The sequence below is a fragment of the Sardina pilchardus genome, chromosome 4 (genome assembly GCF_963854185.1).
Source record: "Sardina pilchardus chromosome 4, fSarPil1.1, whole genome shotgun sequence".
NCBI lineage: Eukaryota > Metazoa > Chordata > Actinopteri > Clupeiformes > Clupeidae > Sardina > Sardina pilchardus.
Window position 1 is genome coordinate 21045955 of NC_084997.1, and position 17836 is coordinate 21063790.

Genomic DNA, 17836 nt, shown 5'->3' on the forward strand with positions numbered 1-17836 from the left:
TGTGTTACACAAACCTACCCCTAACGTAGCCATTATTATAACGTTAGCTGCTAGCGTTGCAAGGCTGTGGACCTAGCTAAACAGGCTCGTTAAACCACATACTACAATTTTCCTTGCGAGAGAGGCGTCTGCTGTCTAGGAAAATACATGCAAATAAGCACGCTTTTCGGTTCGCTAGGGACGGGTAGACAAACAAAATTGGACCCCGGTGGAAGCTAGGCTACAATTCGATGTTGTCCGGAGACAGAAATCAAGTGATCCCACGCAGTAGGTCAAAATTTCTTTTCATGTTTCATGAAGTCATAACTGTACTGAACCGAATATCCAACTTAATTAAAGAAAACTATTGCAATTAGGGATGTAAATCTTTTCAGAAGTAACCTACATAATGTAATAATGGCATGGGTAAGAGAGGAAAACAAAGTAGGCTACCTATTTTTATTTCATTTTTTACTGTATGGATGGTTAAATAAAGTATAGCCTTGTGCACGTCACCAACATCCTGTAAAAGTGTTCAATGGATGAATACATCATGTTGACATAGGACGCAATTAGCAAACTTTACTAAGCATCTATGTATTAATTAGGTAGTCACAATTGTACATCTTTGTTCAGGTGAGAAAGTGGATAATCAGCACAGTATGCTGGAGCCAAAGGCAGGGATGGGACCGGGTAAAAGACAGTCAGCCACAAGAAAAAGAAAGGCCCAGAATAGCTCTACAAATGAAGAATCTGTGGAAGAGCAAAAAGGCTACAGCACAAGCACAAAATCCAAGACCCAGAAAACATCCACCCCAGAGGCAAAATGTCCCAGGAAAGGTACATTTAACTTTCACTGTCCAATATTGAAGCTCTTCTCTCTCTCTTTCTCAGAGTGTGTTAAATAATAATACCTAGATTTGTTTCATCCCTCAGCAAAAGGTCACGTTATCGAAGGTGCTGAGCACCTGTATCGCACCCACATCTGCTCAGAGTGCCGTCGCTGCTTCAAGACTCGGTCCCACCTGGTGGAACACATGCACCTGCATTTTCCAGACCCGAGTTTGCAGTGCCCCACCTGCAAGCACCACTTCACCAGCAAGAGCAAGCTGCGCATCCACATGCTCCGGGAGGCCGGCCAGAAGCTGCACCACTGCCACCTGTGTGAGTATGGAGCAGTGGAGCGCAACTCCCTCCGCCGGCACCTCGCCAGCGTACATGGGGACCAGGCAGGGGGTCAGCTCTACTCGGACGAGTACCCCTGCCCAACCTGCGGAGACACCTTCCGGCAGAGCCAGCTGCTCAAGGCCCACATGAAGTCCCACCACACTGCCAGGGAGGGTCAGCCTCTGACCTGCCTGGACGAGGACTGCACCTTTCAGACCACCGAGAAAAAAGAGCTCCAGAGACACGTGGAGGACGCTCACGGCATTAAAGCCATCGAGTGTCGCCATCACGCATGTAGTACCCTCTTCCGAAGCGTCGAGGCCATGGAGGGACACATGCGCACACACCAGGCCTTCCACTGCTCGCAGTGCGACTTCTCCTGCTCCAACAAGAGCCGCTTCCAGCAGCACAAAAGACAGGGGCACCCGGGCAAGGAGGAGCTGCACTGTGACTTCTGCACCTTTACCACCTTCAACCCAGTGGAGTTTGAGCAGCATGTCGGCCATTTCCATGCAAATGAAAAGATCCACCATTGTCAACAGTGTGATTTTGTCACAGCCCATAAACGTGTTTTAAGCCGGCACATGCTGATGCATACTGGTGAGTGGTACAGGTTTATAAGTGAGTTATTGTAGTTAATGACTATGTAATATGTTTTACATTCTTAGTACTGCTAGCACTAGCACTGCTAGCTGGTATTACTACTAGTAATGTAACTAGTAACTAGTTGATGTTACTAGAATAGAAATAGCAACTAACCAACATAATGTTTTAATCAATGGAAATGTGTTAATGTATGATACCATTATATGATGGAGTATTTCTACTGTATTACTTCCTCAAGTGCTTAGTGTATCCCACATTTCTCATTTCAACATATTTTTAGGTGAAAAGCCCCACAAATGCAAGCTTTGTGACTTCAGATGTCGTGATGAGACCTACCTCTCCAAACATATGCTGACACATTCTGATGATAAGCATCATATGTGCTCAGAATGTGGCTATGTCACCAAGTGGAAGCATTATTTGAGTGTGCACATGCGAAAACATGCAGGAGACCTAAGGTCAGTTTGTTTAATTTAATATGCAGAAGTTGAAAATACATTTATATGCATATAGTGCATTTCTATTTTATAGGCTATAGGAAAAAAAATCTGTTTTCTTTTTCAGGTATAAGTGTAACCAGTGTTCATACCGCTGTCATCGCACTGATCAGCTAAACAGCCACAAGCTCCGTCACCAGGCCAAGTCACTGATTTGTGAGGTCTGTGCGTACTCCTGCAAGCGCAAGAGTGAGCTGCGCAAGCACATGCAGCTGAAGCACTCTACGGGAGAACAGTTCCAGCCTCCTGTCTTTCAGTGCAAATACTGTCCTTACCAGACACGCTACCGCCAAGCTCTGCAGAATCACGAGAACAGCAAACACACCAGGAACAGAGAGTTCCGCTGTGCCCTGTGTCCTTACACCACCTTCAGCAACACTGGACTCTTCCTGCACAAAAAGAAGACCCATGGGTATGTGCCCGGGGACGTTGAGTGGCTTGAAAACTATGCAGAGAAAGAGAGGGAGAGCAATGCCCTAGATCCACTTCAGAGCTTGTTTTCAAAGACTGCGGCAGCCCCTTCAGGGAAAAATGGAAGCTGTACAGGAAATAAAGCTAGTAGCCAAGTTGATCCTAATCCTTGTGTGAGCGGATCAAGGCAAGTGCTCTCAGACCATCAGAATATGGTATCTGCTGACACTGTTATCACTGTTTGTGAAAGCCAGGAACAGCCATCAGTTGAATCAGGAGCTTTGGAAACTGTGGTAGATAACCAAACTGTTCCAGAGGCAGAAAATATAGACGGGCAACCGTCTGATGATAACCAAGAATCCTGCTGTACCTTAGTCTTAACACCTGTAAGTGATGCTGAATGCTCACCGTCTGGGCCTGATAACGCTGAACGTTTAGCTACTGTCTCAGCGGAGCCACAGACTGAGGGAGCAAAACTGCAAATCCTCACAGAGTCAGTAGATGATCAGAATGATGTAGCTCTTGAGGAATGTGAGGAGCAGAGCGATAGTGAGGAGCCAACAACAGAGCCTCCCTCCTCCTCCCTGCCTCTCGTCGCCCTCTCTCCTCCTCCTGAACCCTCCCCCACTGGAACCTCCGAGGCTGCCCTGAGAGCCATGAAGAAGCAGGACAAGGAGCAGGCCGAGGCCCTGGTGCTGGAGGGCCGGGTCCAGATGCTGGTGGTCCAGACGCGGACGGACGTGTTCCGGTGCGAGCACTGCTCCTACGTGACGCGCAAGCAGACGTCCCTCCGCCAGCACTGCCGCTCCGCCTGCGGAAAGGCCCGGAAGGCAGCGGAGCTCTGCTGCTCGGACTGCGGCGCCAAGTTCAAACAGTCCCGGGGCCTGAACACCCACCGCCTCAAGAAGTGCCCTGTGCTGGTGAAGAAGGGCAGGAAGTTTCCCCAGGTGCGGGAAGAAGCACAACCCTCCGACCAAACAAATGTAATAAATGCTACGAGTGACGAGGGCTCCGCAATTAATAACGTGACTAATTATCCGGATGCGGATGGAAGCTCTGTATCTGATACGAATATAGCGAGCAGCAGTGTAACATCTAACATTGGAACTATCGCTCCAAAAAACAAGCAGAGAGGCCAAGCAGACTTGAGCTCAGGAGCTGATGGTCGGGGTTATGCTGAGTCAGACGGAAAGTTTGCTTGCAAGATCTGTTCTTTTTCCTCCTCTAGGATTGCGACCATAGAGCGCCACTGTACCTCTTGCCTCACCTCTAAAGGCCATGCAAGCCCAAGCAAAGATGGCCTGGACTCAGAGAGAGACGTCAGTGACTCTGACGCTGAGGAGGGGAGTGAAGGTGGAGACGTCGGTATCAGTAATCCAGAGGGTCTGAAGAAAGGGAAAAGCCATGGACATCTGTCCTGCTCCAGTTGTTCCTTCACGTGCCACCAGCAAAGAGCATTAGCGAGCCACAGAAAGAGGGGCTGCCTGAAGCCCAACGAAATCCAGTGCCAGTTTTGCTCGTTTGTGGCTAAATCGCAGAAAGCGCTCGCCCAACATGTACTCGTCCACAGGAAGGAGAAGGCCCAGGCTCCGGCCGCTAAAGGCAGGAAGCCCCGTCTGCAGTGCAAGTCCTGTCCCTTCAGCTGTAAGCAGGAGCGCTGCATGGCGCAGCACGTGGCCCTGAAGCACGAGGGCGCCCGGCCGTACCGCTGCCGCTTCTGTGCCTTCAGCACCACGCGCCGGTACCGCCTCGACGCCCACGAGTCGCTGCACACGGGCCTGGGTCGGCACGCCTGCGACCTCTGCAGCCAGACGTTCGGCACCACGTCCAAGCTGCGGCTGCACCGGCAGCGCGTGCACGACAGGCAGGCCACGCACTTCTGCCCGCTCTGCGACTACAGCGGCTACAGCCTGAACGACCTCAGCCGGCACACCCTCAGCTGCCACACGGGGGAGCTGTGCCACGCGTGCGGCCAGTGCGAGGCGCGCTTCAGCTCCGAGACGGCGCTGAAGCAGCATCAGAACCGGCGGCACCAGAGCCGGCAGACGCACGCCTGCGCGCAGTGCGACTTCACCTGCCCGAGCAGAGGCGCTCTCAAAGAGCACCTGCAGCAGGAGCACCCGCAGCTGCGCTGCGCCACCTGCCAGGTGAGCTTCGAGACGCCGAAGAGCCTCGAGGAGCACCGCAAGACCCACCTCACCCAGCGGTGCCCGGAGTGCCCCTTCGCCACCCGCAAGAGGCAGCTCCTGGCGCAGCACCTGCTGGAGGAGCACGAGGGCGGCGCGGCGGAGGACAAGTCGCTGAAGTGCGAGGTGTGCGGCTTCGCCTGCCGCCACCATCTGGTGTTCGAGCAGCACATCCGCTCTCACGGCGGCACGCGGCTCTACAAGTGCACCGACTGCCAGTACTCCACGCGCAACAGGCAGAAGATCACGTGGCACATCCGCATCCACACCGGGGAGAAGCCCTACCACTGTGAGCAGTGCTCCTACTCCTGCGCTGAGCCCTCCAGGCTGAAGGTAGGTGCATTTGGAGCAGTGTTTATGTACTCCTGCGCTGAGCCCTCCAGGCTGAAGGTAGGTGCATTTGGAGCAGTGTTTATGTCATACACTTCAGCTTGTGTACTTACTTGCTCAAGGTCAAGGTCAAGGTCAAGGTCAAGGTCAAGGTTAGATTTATTGCCATATAGTGAAGATACACAATAGGAATGTTTTACAGCCATTCCTATTGTGTATCCTCACTATATGGCAATAAATCTAACCTTGACCTTGACCTTGAGCAAGTAAGTGCTATGTTTTATGTAAAGCACTTTGTTGCAATGCTGTTGCTTTTAAATGTGCTATATAAATAAAATTGACTTGACTATATAATAACATCTTTGTAGTATCATATGATGATCCACCAGGAAGAACAGAAATACCTTTGTCCAGAGTGTTTATGTCATATATTCAGGGTTGGTGGTGTGCTCAGTTCTCTTTGTTATTTGATATCGTGTTAATTATTGTCCGGTGCTCTTTGGTCCAAGGTGAATAGTTTGGGTGAGAAGAGAGAGAAATAATACTCTATGACCAAGGCACTCCAGTGTTTATGTCACTTCAGCTTGTGTACTTGCTGTTGTTAATAACATATCATCACATATATAATAACATTTTTGCAGTATCATATGAGGATCCACCAGGAGGAGCGGAAATACCTTTGTCCAGAGTGTGGCTACAAATGCAAGTGGGTGAGCCAGCTGAAGTACCACATGACAAAGCACACAGGTAAGGGAACACTGCCCCCTCATGTCTGATGAGTGTGTACTGCAATTTCCCAGCTTGTAGCCACGGCTTATACATTGATTTAGCTAAATTTCTTCAGCTATGAGATAATACACGGGGGCAGTTAATATGGTATTAATATGGTATTAATAAAGTTTGTTTCTTTTAACTTGCATAAAACGCTGTCCTGCGGCTTATACACAGTGCTGCTAATGCATAGGAAATTACTGTAAGTGTACATTATTATTGCTGTGTCACTTTTGGTAGGAGCCAAGCCATATGCATGTGAGGAGTGCGAGTACCGCACCAATCGGCCCGATGCCTTGCACGTACACCGGGAGACCCGGCATCGCGACGTGCGCTCCTTCGTCTGCGAGAAGTGCGGCAAGGCCTTCAAGACGCGCTTCCTGCTCAAGACCCACCAGAAGAAGCACAGCGAGGAGCGGCCGTTTGTGTGCAAGCTGTGCTCCAAGGCCTTCCGCTGGGCCGCCGGCCTGAAGAACCACTACCTGACCCACACCAACCAGCAGCCCTACCACTGCCTCCACTGCAGCTACCGGGCCAAGCAGAAGTTCCAGGTGGTGAAGCACCTGCAGCGGCACCACCCGGACCAGCCCGTGGGGGAGGGCGTGGGCCGAGACCCGGGCGCTCGCCTCCTGACGCTTCAAGAGGCCCGGCTCACGGTGCCAGCAGAGCCGCAAGACAATGCTGACCAGGAGGAGGCCCGGCAGGCGCACCAAGATTCTTCTAGCACTCGAGAGGAAAATTAGGGCTGACGACCAGCCAGGCTTATTCCTGTGTGTTCGTAATATTGTACTGTAGTCTCTTTAAGCAGGAATTCATGGCATAGATTGATTTGTTTTCACAAGGACAGAGATCTGTTGCACATGTGCCCCTGTATGCAGGAAAATAGCTTCACTGTTCTGCTGTTTTTATTATTATTATTATTTTATTATGTACAAATCTGAACTGTAATATGTAATCTCTGAAAAGCAATGGCAGAATGCTGCTTGGAAGTATTATTTGAGAAAAAATTCACTCAAGAAATCTTGAATCGTTCCCAAAATAGTGGAAGCTGTTACAGCTACCAAGGCGGGACCAACTGGATGTCATTGAAATTCCTGTGGGTGTAATGGCAGGCATCCCAATACTTTGGTCTACATAGTGTAAATTCCAATCTATCCTTAAATTGACATAGCAACAATGAGGGATCTTGTTTACAAAAGATATTTCACTTTACTTGGTCTTGCTTGAATTTATTTATTATTACAATAATGATAATAATACATGAATAGCAGCAAATATTAATAAAATAATAAAGTTGGAAATTGTGTCATAAATTGACAAAATGAAAAGTACTTTTTTAAAAAGTCATAGTAATGTAAAAGAGCTTGAACTATTTCATTCAGATAAAATATAATATTGAGCACTAAGGCCTCTACACATCTTCTGATCTTCTTCAGAACAAGCAGAGCATTCTCAATCTATGCTATAATACCAGCAGGAATCATACAGTTTCAGGACACTGAATTACATGCTCTGCTAAGACATCATTAAATCAATTGTGGCACTTAAGGAAATGCATTAGAACTCTGAAAGAGGGGGGGGGGGGCATAACATGACATGTTTGTGAATTATTTGGTTTTTCTTTTTTATGTAATGAATTCATATGATTTTTAAGACAATACTGTATGTGAGGGCTAGTTTGCTTAAAAATATCACATCACGTGCAAAACCTTGCATGCTAGTCATCCTACTTTTCTTCAGAGAAAACATTCTGACGCATTAACAATGCCGCATAACACTGCTTCTTTTTAAGAGGATGTGATTGCATAGTGTCCAGCTTATATTCATAAAAAAAACAGCAAAAGGACAGATGAGGTAAAGATGTCATGTTTTTAACATGCTGGTACTGATGCGTCAGCTGTTCATCATGCAAGGTCTATACGGATGTGTACGAACAGAGAGGACGGAGCAAGACTTGTGCCATCTTTGGACAGCAAACGAATGTGACGATATCCTGCAAATATACAAACATACATTTACTTATTACATATACTGTACCTTATGTTCCTTGCATAGCAAATATACCACATCCCAATACACAAAGTGGAATTATTCTCTTGTGATTGTAAATATACCATATCCCAATACATGGAATTATGTACAGTGGAATCATTCTCCTGTGATTGTAAACGGCATTTTCCATTCAGTGGCTGTCTTACCCTGTAACATAGAAGTGAAAGGCAAGGTGTACTGTCCTATGAAATCGTTCCTGGTTGTCGTGTCATGGTCCTCCACCACAAAGCGCACCAGGGCCAGCTCAGGAGCGTGGACGGTGAACTGAAGACTTTCGTTCCATACTGGGTTGAATCCTGCAACAGACCCAAACGGCTTGTACGAAATTACTGAAACCTTTTCTTTGGCTTAATTCAAAGACGCTTCAGGACAGCAATGAAAACATGCTATACTGAAAATATCAAAAGAGTCTGCAACTCACCATTGTTGTCAATGCGTCGTGTCTCCTGTTTGGACTGATCCTGAGGCACACCGTAGATTTCTACCCTGACGAGGGGGTCCACAATCGAGCCTTCCTTCTTACTTAATTTGGGAAGCTGTTGACCGCTAATTACCTTTAATGAAGGGAAGATTTGTGTCATACACAAACACTCTGTTTAGCTTAGCACATGGACTTATCCAAATGAATCCTTCTCTGTAGACAGTAGGCCAGTGGCGTGTGTGCTGTGTACTGTACCTTGATGAAGAGTTTCTGTGGATGATTGTTGCAGAACTCCTGGGGTCTATCTGGATTAAAGGTACTGCTATATTGCCTTAAGAACACAGGCTTTAGAATATAGCCACAGGAGTTGTTCTGATGGAAGAGACCATCGTTGAGGTCCATCTCAGTGCCAGCAGTCTGGAAATTCAGGGCCACTGTGATTGAAGACACATGATATGGTACATGTAGCAAGTGGTCAGCAGTCTTTTTCATAAACATCACAAAAATATGTTGTAAAAAAATGTATGTTGTTCCAAAAAAGAAATATCCAAAACCAGAGTGGTACTTTAAATACTTGTTCATCTGATGAGACCCCATTGTATAAAACTCTTACCTATCTGGCATCCCACACTCCACATGTCCTGGGGACTGTAGTTGGATGAGTCTGTCCTCATCCCGCTGGGGTACACCCTGGTCAGCTGCCTTGAGTTGTGCTGCACAAACTCTGTCCCTTTGGAAACAGAAACCAGCTGACATTTAACCCTTGCTCCCCAGTTAAAACATTCCGTGCAGTTGCATTTGTTTCGTGAAATAACCTCTGCTACTGTTCCTCAAAGGGAGTTCAGTTGCTGTCAAAGCTGACTCCAGCTGTGTAGTATGGACCCACCCGCTTCTTTGATGAGTTTCCTGGCCTTGGACTCGGAGAGAGAGGACATCTCGTAGGACTTTCCCGTCTCACGAGATTTCTCGAAACCACTGAAATGGACACTCTTGCAGTACACCACCAGATCTGATAGCTCTTTGCACAGACTTTGCTTCAACTTCTACACAAGACAGATTAAGTGCAAAATGATATATAAAGTTTAAATAGAAGTATGCACAGAAAATCCAGTCACCTGGCAATGTTTTTCACTGACAAACAGACAAACGAAACAAAACAAAAAATCAGTCTCGCATGTAACGCTGTTCTATTAATGTGTTCTAACCATATTATATATTCTCTGTTTTGCTGACAGTCTGTCTCTATTGTCCAATACCTTTTCTCCGTGGCTTTCCTCGGGTGGTAAGCTGTCTTTGTCTATTTCAGCAGCTTCGTCCTCGTCGCTCACTTCCCCTGTGAGGGTCTCCTGTGCTCCATCCACATTTTCCTCGATTCCACCAATCTTTTTTCCTTTTATCAGTATTTTCCCTCGCAGGGCCTGTAGGCCGGGCAAACACACACACACACACACACACACACACACACACACACACACACACACACACACACACACACACACACACACACACACACACACACACAGATGGAAAAAAAGACAGAGCAGAACAATGGGGTGAGTCAGGCTTGAATGTAGAACATCATGTGTTTCACATGATTTTATACTTTATACGTATTTTATACTTATTGCTTAAGGCCTTTGCATGTTGTCTGTAGTTTTCTTCCAAAATTGGTGTTGATTGAAAAAGAAATAGGACCACATTGTGTCAATTTGCAAACTTTAGTTAACTTCAGTTTTCTACATTTTCACGTCCATATAATGTCAGTGAATGGAGTTTCCTCCTGCAACACTCTATTTCCTGTATTTGATGGATATATAACAAAGGCCTTTGTTGTTGTGTTGAGAAACTCAAACACACTAATTCTCTTATTTAAGGCTGCTTAGGTTCATTTAGAGTACCTAACATAAAATGTTCTACAGCTTCGTTACGCATGTTTAAACTGCTAATGAGATTAGAATATTAGTCGATAAGACTAATATTTCATCAGTACATTCAATATAAATATAATTTCAAAGAATCAGAGTTTAAAGGCATATTCATCTCACCTCAGGAGAGGGTAGCACACTGGGAACTTTGCCATCCAATGTGGATTTCAGTAGACTGTCACCAAGAATGCTGCTAAGGTGCTTGGCCATGACTTTTTGTTGTTCAATACTACAGTGGTTTTCCAAGGATATGATAACAGGGTACTCCGACGCCTGATCAACAAGAGGAAAGACAGTGTCACAGGCAGCGCCTATAATCAATACATCATTTGTATACACAGATAGCAGAATTCCGTCCAAGACATACTGCTCAGGTCAATGATGATTAAACCATAAACTGTGTAAACTATAATGCTAAAGTTGGGCAATGTTGGACACAAAACACCCATGGTGAGTTCAGGTGAGCATCTCACTTTGAAAGCATAGTTTGCCACTGAGGCTATGACATCTTTGAAGAGGATCTTGGAGGTCAAGGTATGTCCATGGTAAACAATGGGCTCTCCATTTGGGCCGTCCCAGCAATCAACTTCCACACAGCGGCAGCCCCGCTTCAGAGCCCTTACGAGAATGGACAGGAAGTACTGTAAGTCATGATCCAATTTCATCATAATCATTTTCTAAAGCATATCAACCTCATGGGAGAACAATACAGTTAAGTGCTCCCTGTAAAAGGGCTGCCCATGTTGAACACGGTGTGTTTTCGTTGTAGTCGATACGTTTGCATATAGTGCGGAAGTCAGGAACATTTTGGGAGAGTCATAAGCATGCGTGTAACTTTTGAAGATCTATTGAATTAGACATGCAAAGTGGAACCATTAAGGGATCACAGCCTGTGAATAATGTATGAGACACTGTTAGAAAGGAGCTGGGGTTCATTCTCTGCTTCTTCTTCTTCATTAGCCTCTTGCTAGTGGATTTCTTAATGCCTTGAGTATAATTATCTACTATATTTACGTTTTTAGCCACAATGACATAGGTCAGGAAGACAGGAGGGTCGGAGGTGCCTTAGGTCTTTGGTATTATTTGCCCTCAATGGTGCCTTCCAGGCAGCGCTGCCCTCAAGGCACTACTCCCCTCAGTTTAGGGGTAGGATGAGGGTTGAGGGGGTTAGGGTTAGGAATAGGGTAATGGTAGCCTTTTAGGCTGCATGCGCTGCCTGGAAGGTGCCGCTGGGGGCAAAAAACACCATTGAGCGGTGCCTTACTGGATGTAAGCCTCCACGCTACTCGGTCCCTTCAGCTGGTCCTCCAGCAGGTAGGTGTTGTGGGACGAGGAGATGAAGTAGTGGCACAGGGGCTGGCTCATGTCCTGGTAAAGTCCCTGGTGCTCTGAGTTAAAGATGGAGCCCTCCGGAGAGCACAGGTACATCAGAAATCCGTCGATGGACATGGCCTGGCGTTTTTTAGCTACAGAAGAAAGACAAACAGTTTTACTTTACTTGCACATTTGAATTCGCTCAACAGAATCATCCCGAATCACTAGAAACAGTAGTTTATCTGGCATAGGGTGGGCTTTAAATGTTGACAGAGGAGTAAGTAGTACAGTATGTAGCATATAGTATATATTCTCTTTTGATCCCGTGAAGGAAATTTGGTCTCTGTATTTATCCCAACACACAGTGAGGTGAAACACACCCTTACCCTCCTCCACAGCGGCATGCAGGGAGTATTAAGAGGTTAGGTGCCTTGCTCAAGGGCCCTGGATGTGGACGTGAGAGAGCATTGCTCAACCCTCACCCACATTTTTCCTACTGGTTAGGAATCGAACCGGCAACACTTTGGTTACAACCTCAAAGTCCTAACCAGTAGGCCACGGCCGCACCCTTCAACCTCCTTAGCTGTGCTGTTGAACATATGGCTGCACTGCTGGCATCAGGGTCAGTTGGGTGTATTTTAATGCTGCAGTTATTTTAACATTAAGGACAGGGTCTGTGCCATCCTAACTCAAGATGCCAAAATTAGAAAAAGTGTGGACGTTTTTGCAATGGTCAATTTCCTATCTTAAGTTGAGATAGGATTTTTACCTAAACGCAGTTGGGAAACATGCTTCTGTAATACCATGCATCCTAAATGTCATCCTAAACTGAGATAAGAGGATTTAATATTTAGCAAGTTTCTGTATTGAAGCCCCTGATCCCCATCATCCTGCTAGGAGAAGTCCAAGTTGATTGCAGAACAATGCAGCACAAGCTACTGCCCACTCAGAGTTCGGTAAGCGACTTTCTTCTCACTAGATGGCTTAAAACAGTTAATTACTTTGTTGTAGCGAGGCTATGATATATGCTTTTAGTTGTAAATGCTTCTCAGTCCTAACTCAAAACTGCACCAACATATTGTTTTGGTCTCCAACGGAAGTTTACATTTGTTATCATTAGGGCTGTCAAAATAACTGGTTCATTTAGATTAATTAATTTGAGAAAAAAATACTGATTAGAAAAAATAACGCAGATTAGTCGATGATCTTTGAACCGAAGCCATTCTAGTCAGTAACCATTAGACTGTTAAATAGGGAGACGAGAATGTGCTGCCTGGATCATTGATTGGAACTTTTACTTTTTTTTTTTTTTTTTTTTTTAAAGGCCTAATGGTGAAGTAAAGTGTGTATTACAATAAAGTCCTCAGCAAGGTCTGCAACAAGGAATTTGCATATCACTGGAGTTCATCAACTCTAAAGTACCACATTAATGCAAAGACATATGTAGTGTTGACATTGAGGGGAGTGTTAATTTATTTTCATTGTGTCCCGCTATAAATGTGGCCTGAAATGCCTTGTATGTTTTAAAAAAAACTTCTTCCCGAAGTACTTCTGAATTTATTTCCTCAGCATATTTATTTCCTCATATTATAGATTGTCATGCCCATTATTTGAACAGTGAAAATAATAATAAAAGAGTTTTTGAACTTTAACGTCACTAATGCTGATTATTCAATGATGCATTTGAATTGAAATATTCAAAATACTTTCACAGCAAAAAAAATATAATTAATTTAGATCACATTAGAGCGTGTAATTAATTAGATTACATTTTTTAATCGATTGACAGCCCTAGTTATCATTCAATAATAGGCCGGAGTCCTTCAATTTGGCTTGAAGAGTATAGGACATTGGGTAAGAATGATCTTTTAATCTATCTGCCAATATTCCCCACTCACTGCACCATACATCATCATTTCATGCTACATGGATGACGTAAGATAAGCGGATGTGTGCTATTTATTGAAGTGTTTGTGTCTTGTGTGTTCATTTAAGTTATTGTGGGTGGTCATTGTGGCTGGCCTGAGTTACTGATTAGTGTGGAGAAAGCGGGTGGCTGTGGTGGTCTGTACCATTGCCTGAGGGCTCGTAACGGTCTATCAAATCAACAGCGTGTTGCTGACTCGTGTCACCCTCCAGCTGTTCTTCCCTCAGGAAGTCCACCAGATCGCACACAGACAGTTTCTCCCCATCACTTGAGTACTCCTGGAACAATTCCAGAATTTCCTTCCTCTCGGTCAGCATTTTGTAGAACTCGACAAACTCCTCGGCCTCCAGAGAGTCAGACTGAGATTTGTCTGCTGTCTGTGGAAAGGAAAAGAAAAGGACAAAGAACATAATTATGTCAACCTGTCAAAACACTCAAAAACAAGATGAGCGTAACTGTGTTTACAACACTATTAATGGGTCCTTACCTTGAACAGTAGCATGGCATGCTGCTCGTTCATGTCCAGGTTCATCATTTTCAGAAGCTTACGAATCTCCTTAAAGTTCATCCTGCCATCTTTGTTTTTGTCTGCCTTAACAAACCAGTCACAGATCCATCTAAGCAAAGAAGTTATTTAAGGAAAGAGACAACCGGTCATATTAGGACATTTAAGTCATATACTGTATCTCTTCTGATAAGGATACTGGTCAAGCTTCTCCCGTTCATCCATGCTTTCCATATTCTCAATTAGAGCACGAAGACCCTGGATCCATGCCCCAGCCTCCTCTGCTGTCTCAGCAACCAGGTCCAGATTACCACGGCGGCCTCGAAACACCAGCGTAAAGCAACACTCTGCAGCAAACTCCTGAGCGAGGCTTTGCAGGACTTCTGACTGATGTCCTTCACGCACTAGCTCCACATCCATTACAGAGACTGCAAAAGTGTTTGGAAAGACTGAGTCATTCAGCGCAAAAATAGTGAGGCTGTGTTTATTGAGCCATTTATAGAGATTATAGAAGGGAATGGACTACACATGGGAGTTGTATTTCTTACAGGAAGAGTTGGACATTTTGGTCCAACTGGATTGGTACCCAACAGTTGCGAAGTCTTCTTGCAATCTAAAATGGCGTTGTTTCTTTGAAGAACGAGACTTAACCTTCCGCAACATAGCCCCTGCCATCATGCGCTGAAGGTTTTCATTACCCTGAATACCTGGACAGGGGGGAAAAAAACGTTCAATTTTCTGAGGTTAGTTTTGTGGCTCAAAGATTTACTTGCTCTCTTTGGTGGACTTAAAGAATAATATGAGATATTGCCTTGATTCTGTTGTGAAAGCAGAACTTACGTAATTTCTGGGGTGATTCCATAGTTGATTTATCGCATGCCAAGGGTTTTCTGCCAATTAAATGATTTTTTTGTCACAGATTGAGTGCCTTAAATCACAGTGTGTTCTCTGGTTAACAAGACACAGAAGTGAACTTTTGAACACGCTATCAGACCATGTGATAAAATGAAAACATTCTTGGATTCCTAGTCTGTGGTTTTGACAATTAACTCTTAAGGGACTAAACCATGAGAAGTAAACAGTCAACCCTGTCCTCACAAATGATAAATACATCAGCTTGGTTTCTACTGATCATCTCCGTAAACTGATAAAGTGGAACAACAAAGATAATGATATCCTGCTGTCATTTTATACATCCTTCTAAACTGTGCCAAAGGAGAAGCCGTGACAATGGGACATGGGGGGGACGGGGGGGACGGGGGGGTAACTCATATTTTCTACAATCCTGGTTTTGGCCACTCCCTTTGAAGTTCCAAAATAACTTCGCTTAATGATGAGGTTCCTCGGATAAAACATGAAACAGTCACAAACAAAAGAGTGAATGCCATAAAAAACACTCCAGGCCTGTCAGAAAAAGGGCCCTTGTTTGAGAATTGTACCAGCTCTAACAAAGACATCTTTAACATCTTCAGTTCATCAGCCGGCAGAATGGACAGTGAGGCCTCGGACTGTACATGTGGCCTGCTTGTGGTGGGGTTAATGAAATGGATGACTAAGACATATTTCTCCCCAGGGAAATTAGCTAATGGATTAACAAATGCCCTTGCACTACAAACCAAGCAACAACCTAACTGATTAAACCTCTGCTAAAAAGCTAGAAAGCATATCAGAGAGGATTGCAATTTGTCAGCTTTCGCACTCTGTTATACTGCAGCGGCGTTGGCTTTAATGCAGAGCAGCCATCTAAATTGTTGAGAGGAGAAGCAAATGAAATCCATGTGTTGAAACGTGAGCCAGACAAGAAAACAAGAGGGCACTGGAAAACAGTGATGAAATCCGCACCAACGCAAAAGGCAGGTTTTGCTTACAACTCATACTATGACAGACAGTGTAATGTTTCACTGATACAAAGCATGTACACACATGGGTCAAATACAGAGAGGGTACTCACCAAATGAAGGGGGAATGATCAATGTCCAGACATCTAGCAAGGACCCAGGGGAAAGGGAGTGTCCAGGGATAGAGCAGGCAGCTTTTCACCGCCTGACTGCCAGGCTCCCCGCTGCACACGCTAGTCTGAGTCAGAGCGAGGAGGCAGGCTGGGAAAACTGAGCCACAGTCAACAGTGATGCATGCACTACTCCACCCCCCCTCCCTTTCGCTCTCCTTCCTTCCCCCCCTTCCTTCCTTGCCACTCCTACTGCTGTTATGCTGCCCAAAGGCCGCACGCCATGCACTTTCTATTGCATCTGCCCTACAGTTTTTTTCTCCTCTAATGACATGAAGCTTTATTGAAGTGGCTGCTTCTCCTTGAACATGTCACAATCAATTGTGTCATCAATAGAAATATGCAGAATAGGCTATGGACTTGTTCAAAGCTTTTTGGTTGTTGTTGTTGTTGTTGTTGTTGTTTTCTTTTTTTTGTATTTCTCTCCCAAATCATTCCATGTCCTTTTTGTAATGTTTTATTATTGTCATGTAATTTTGCATGACAATATGCAAAATATTGCATTCTGGTAGAACCTAAGACTCTAGCGGTTGTCTTTTGGCAATATAGTCAGCAGTGCCGTGCCACCAGTCTGTTCCACCCAATTCACAGAACATGTACAGTATCAACAATGTGCTTACTTTTAACACAGGTTGCTCCCACACACACTTGCATTGTTTTTGATACGTCTGTGTCCAGTTCGGGAGTTTGTGTTGTTTCTATATATATATATATATATATTTTTTTTTTTTTTTTTTTTTTAAATTACATAACATTGAAAACAACATAAATCGCACTGTTTGGGTTTTTTTTTGGGGGGGGGGGGGGTTAAACACATCTCTGTGTTTCAGATAGGGACAAGATATTAGTTTTAATAAGAGTGTATCTCAAGTTTCTTTTTTTGGGGAACTTTAATCATTGAACCCATCGTCATGTGGTTCCCTTGCTACTCAAAAAGTTGTGTCATCCATATGCTCTTTGGTGTCATATAACATTTAGCGCTTACATGTTAGTTAGTAAAAACAAACCGAAATGGTCATATACTTGATCAACAGCTTTGCAGGTCAGTATCATTCTGGGAATGCATTAACAATGTCAAAGACATCATTCTCCATACATGTCAGTGTGCCATGAGTTTGAAGGCATGATTTTAAGGCATAAGTGCATTGCTTTAAGCCCACGTTCTGTGGTCAGGTTCAGTGGTTGTTTGTGCCACTTGACAACTTCAGTGATTTCTTGAGTACATTTCTGATACAGGCTTTGAGATGTTGCAGGTCAGCATTGATCTGTTTGCAGATTTTGCAGAGAAAAGCTGTTACTCTCAAACACTGCCCACTTAATCAACAGGGTCAGTGAGCTGATGAAGGAATAGATTAAATGCAATCTGGTCTCATTGGTGAGAAGTTCCCCTGGGAACGTTTTTGCAGACCTCAGAATGTACCTGGTGGTATGTATGGATGGGTCTGCAAAAACGTTCCCAGGGGAATATCTGGTCAATGAGACCAGGTTGATTAGATGACAGATGTGGAAGGTTTGCAAAGTGATTTTATGCTCCCTTTATTGGTAGTATTTTCGAAATGCAAAAGTACAATATTTTATTTTTTAATATGACGTGGCTACTGTATTTTGTAGTTTATTTTGATACACATCCCTGTCGTCCCTGACTGAAACTAGATTTTTTAAAAGCCTAAAAATCAAAGAGTGGCAAATTATTGCTCTAAATGTGGGCCTACAAACATCCACACAGATGAGGCAACA

General features: G+C 44.8%; 2 protein-coding genes across 2 annotated transcripts; one reads left to right on the forward strand and one right to left on the reverse strand.

Moving 5' to 3' along the window:
* The first annotated feature begins 139 nt into the window (after positions 1 to 139).
* znf142 (zinc finger protein 142) lies at positions 140 to 7187 on the forward strand. Its single transcript, XM_062534530.1, has 7 exons — positions 140 to 267; positions 616 to 819; positions 916 to 1746; positions 2033 to 2210; positions 2317 to 5179; positions 5818 to 5923; positions 6188 to 7187. Exons 1-7 carry the CDS (start codon positions 231 to 233, stop codon positions 6688 to 6690), a joined length of 4722 nt encoding a protein of 1573 aa, XP_062390514.1. The 5' UTR covers positions 140 to 230; the 3' UTR covers positions 6691 to 7187.
* plcd4b (phospholipase C, delta 4b) lies at positions 7165 to 16177 on the reverse strand. The gene is made up of 16 exons (XM_062534541.1): positions 16043 to 16177; positions 14932 to 14981; positions 14640 to 14798; positions 14291 to 14519; positions 14074 to 14203; positions 13732 to 13963; positions 11610 to 11811; positions 10819 to 10963; positions 10466 to 10618; positions 9677 to 9838; positions 9307 to 9463; positions 9034 to 9150; positions 8676 to 8854; positions 8421 to 8553; positions 8146 to 8295; positions 7165 to 7940 (listed from the first exon to the last, which is right to left on the reverse strand). Exons 2-16 carry the CDS (start codon positions 14951 to 14953, stop codon positions 7852 to 7854), a joined length of 2259 nt encoding a protein of 752 aa, XP_062390525.1. The 5' UTR covers positions 14954 to 14981; positions 16043 to 16177; the 3' UTR covers positions 7165 to 7851.
* Positions 16178 to 17836: the final 1659 nt, after the last annotated feature.

What these genes read in the sequence shown, in the direction of transcription:
- znf142 (XM_062534530.1), top strand. Translation starts at nt 231, where the DNA reads ATGTTGTCCGGAGACAGAAATCAAGTGATCCCACGCA. An exon ending in AAATCAAGTGATCCCACGCA is followed by an intron (nt 268 to 615) that starts GTAGGTCAAAAT and finishes ATCTTTGTTCAG; the next exon opens with GTGAGAAAGTGGATAATCAG. An exon ending in AAACATGCAGGAGACCTAAG is followed by an intron (nt 2,211 to 2,316) that starts GTCAGTTTGTTT and finishes TTTCTTTTTCAG; the next exon opens with GTATAAGTGTAACCAGTGTT.
- plcd4b (XM_062534541.1), bottom strand. Translation starts at nt 14,953, where the DNA reads ATGGAATCACCCCAGAAATTAC. An exon ending in GGAATCACCCCAGAAATTAC is followed by an intron (nt 14,799 to 14,931) that starts GTAAGTTCTGCT and finishes CCCCCTGTCCAG; the next exon opens with GTATTCAGGGTAATGAAAAC. An exon ending in ACGACGCATTGACAACAATG is followed by an intron (nt 8,296 to 8,420) that starts GTGAGTTGCAGA and finishes GGTCTGTTGCAG; the next exon opens with GATTCAACCCAGTATGGAAC.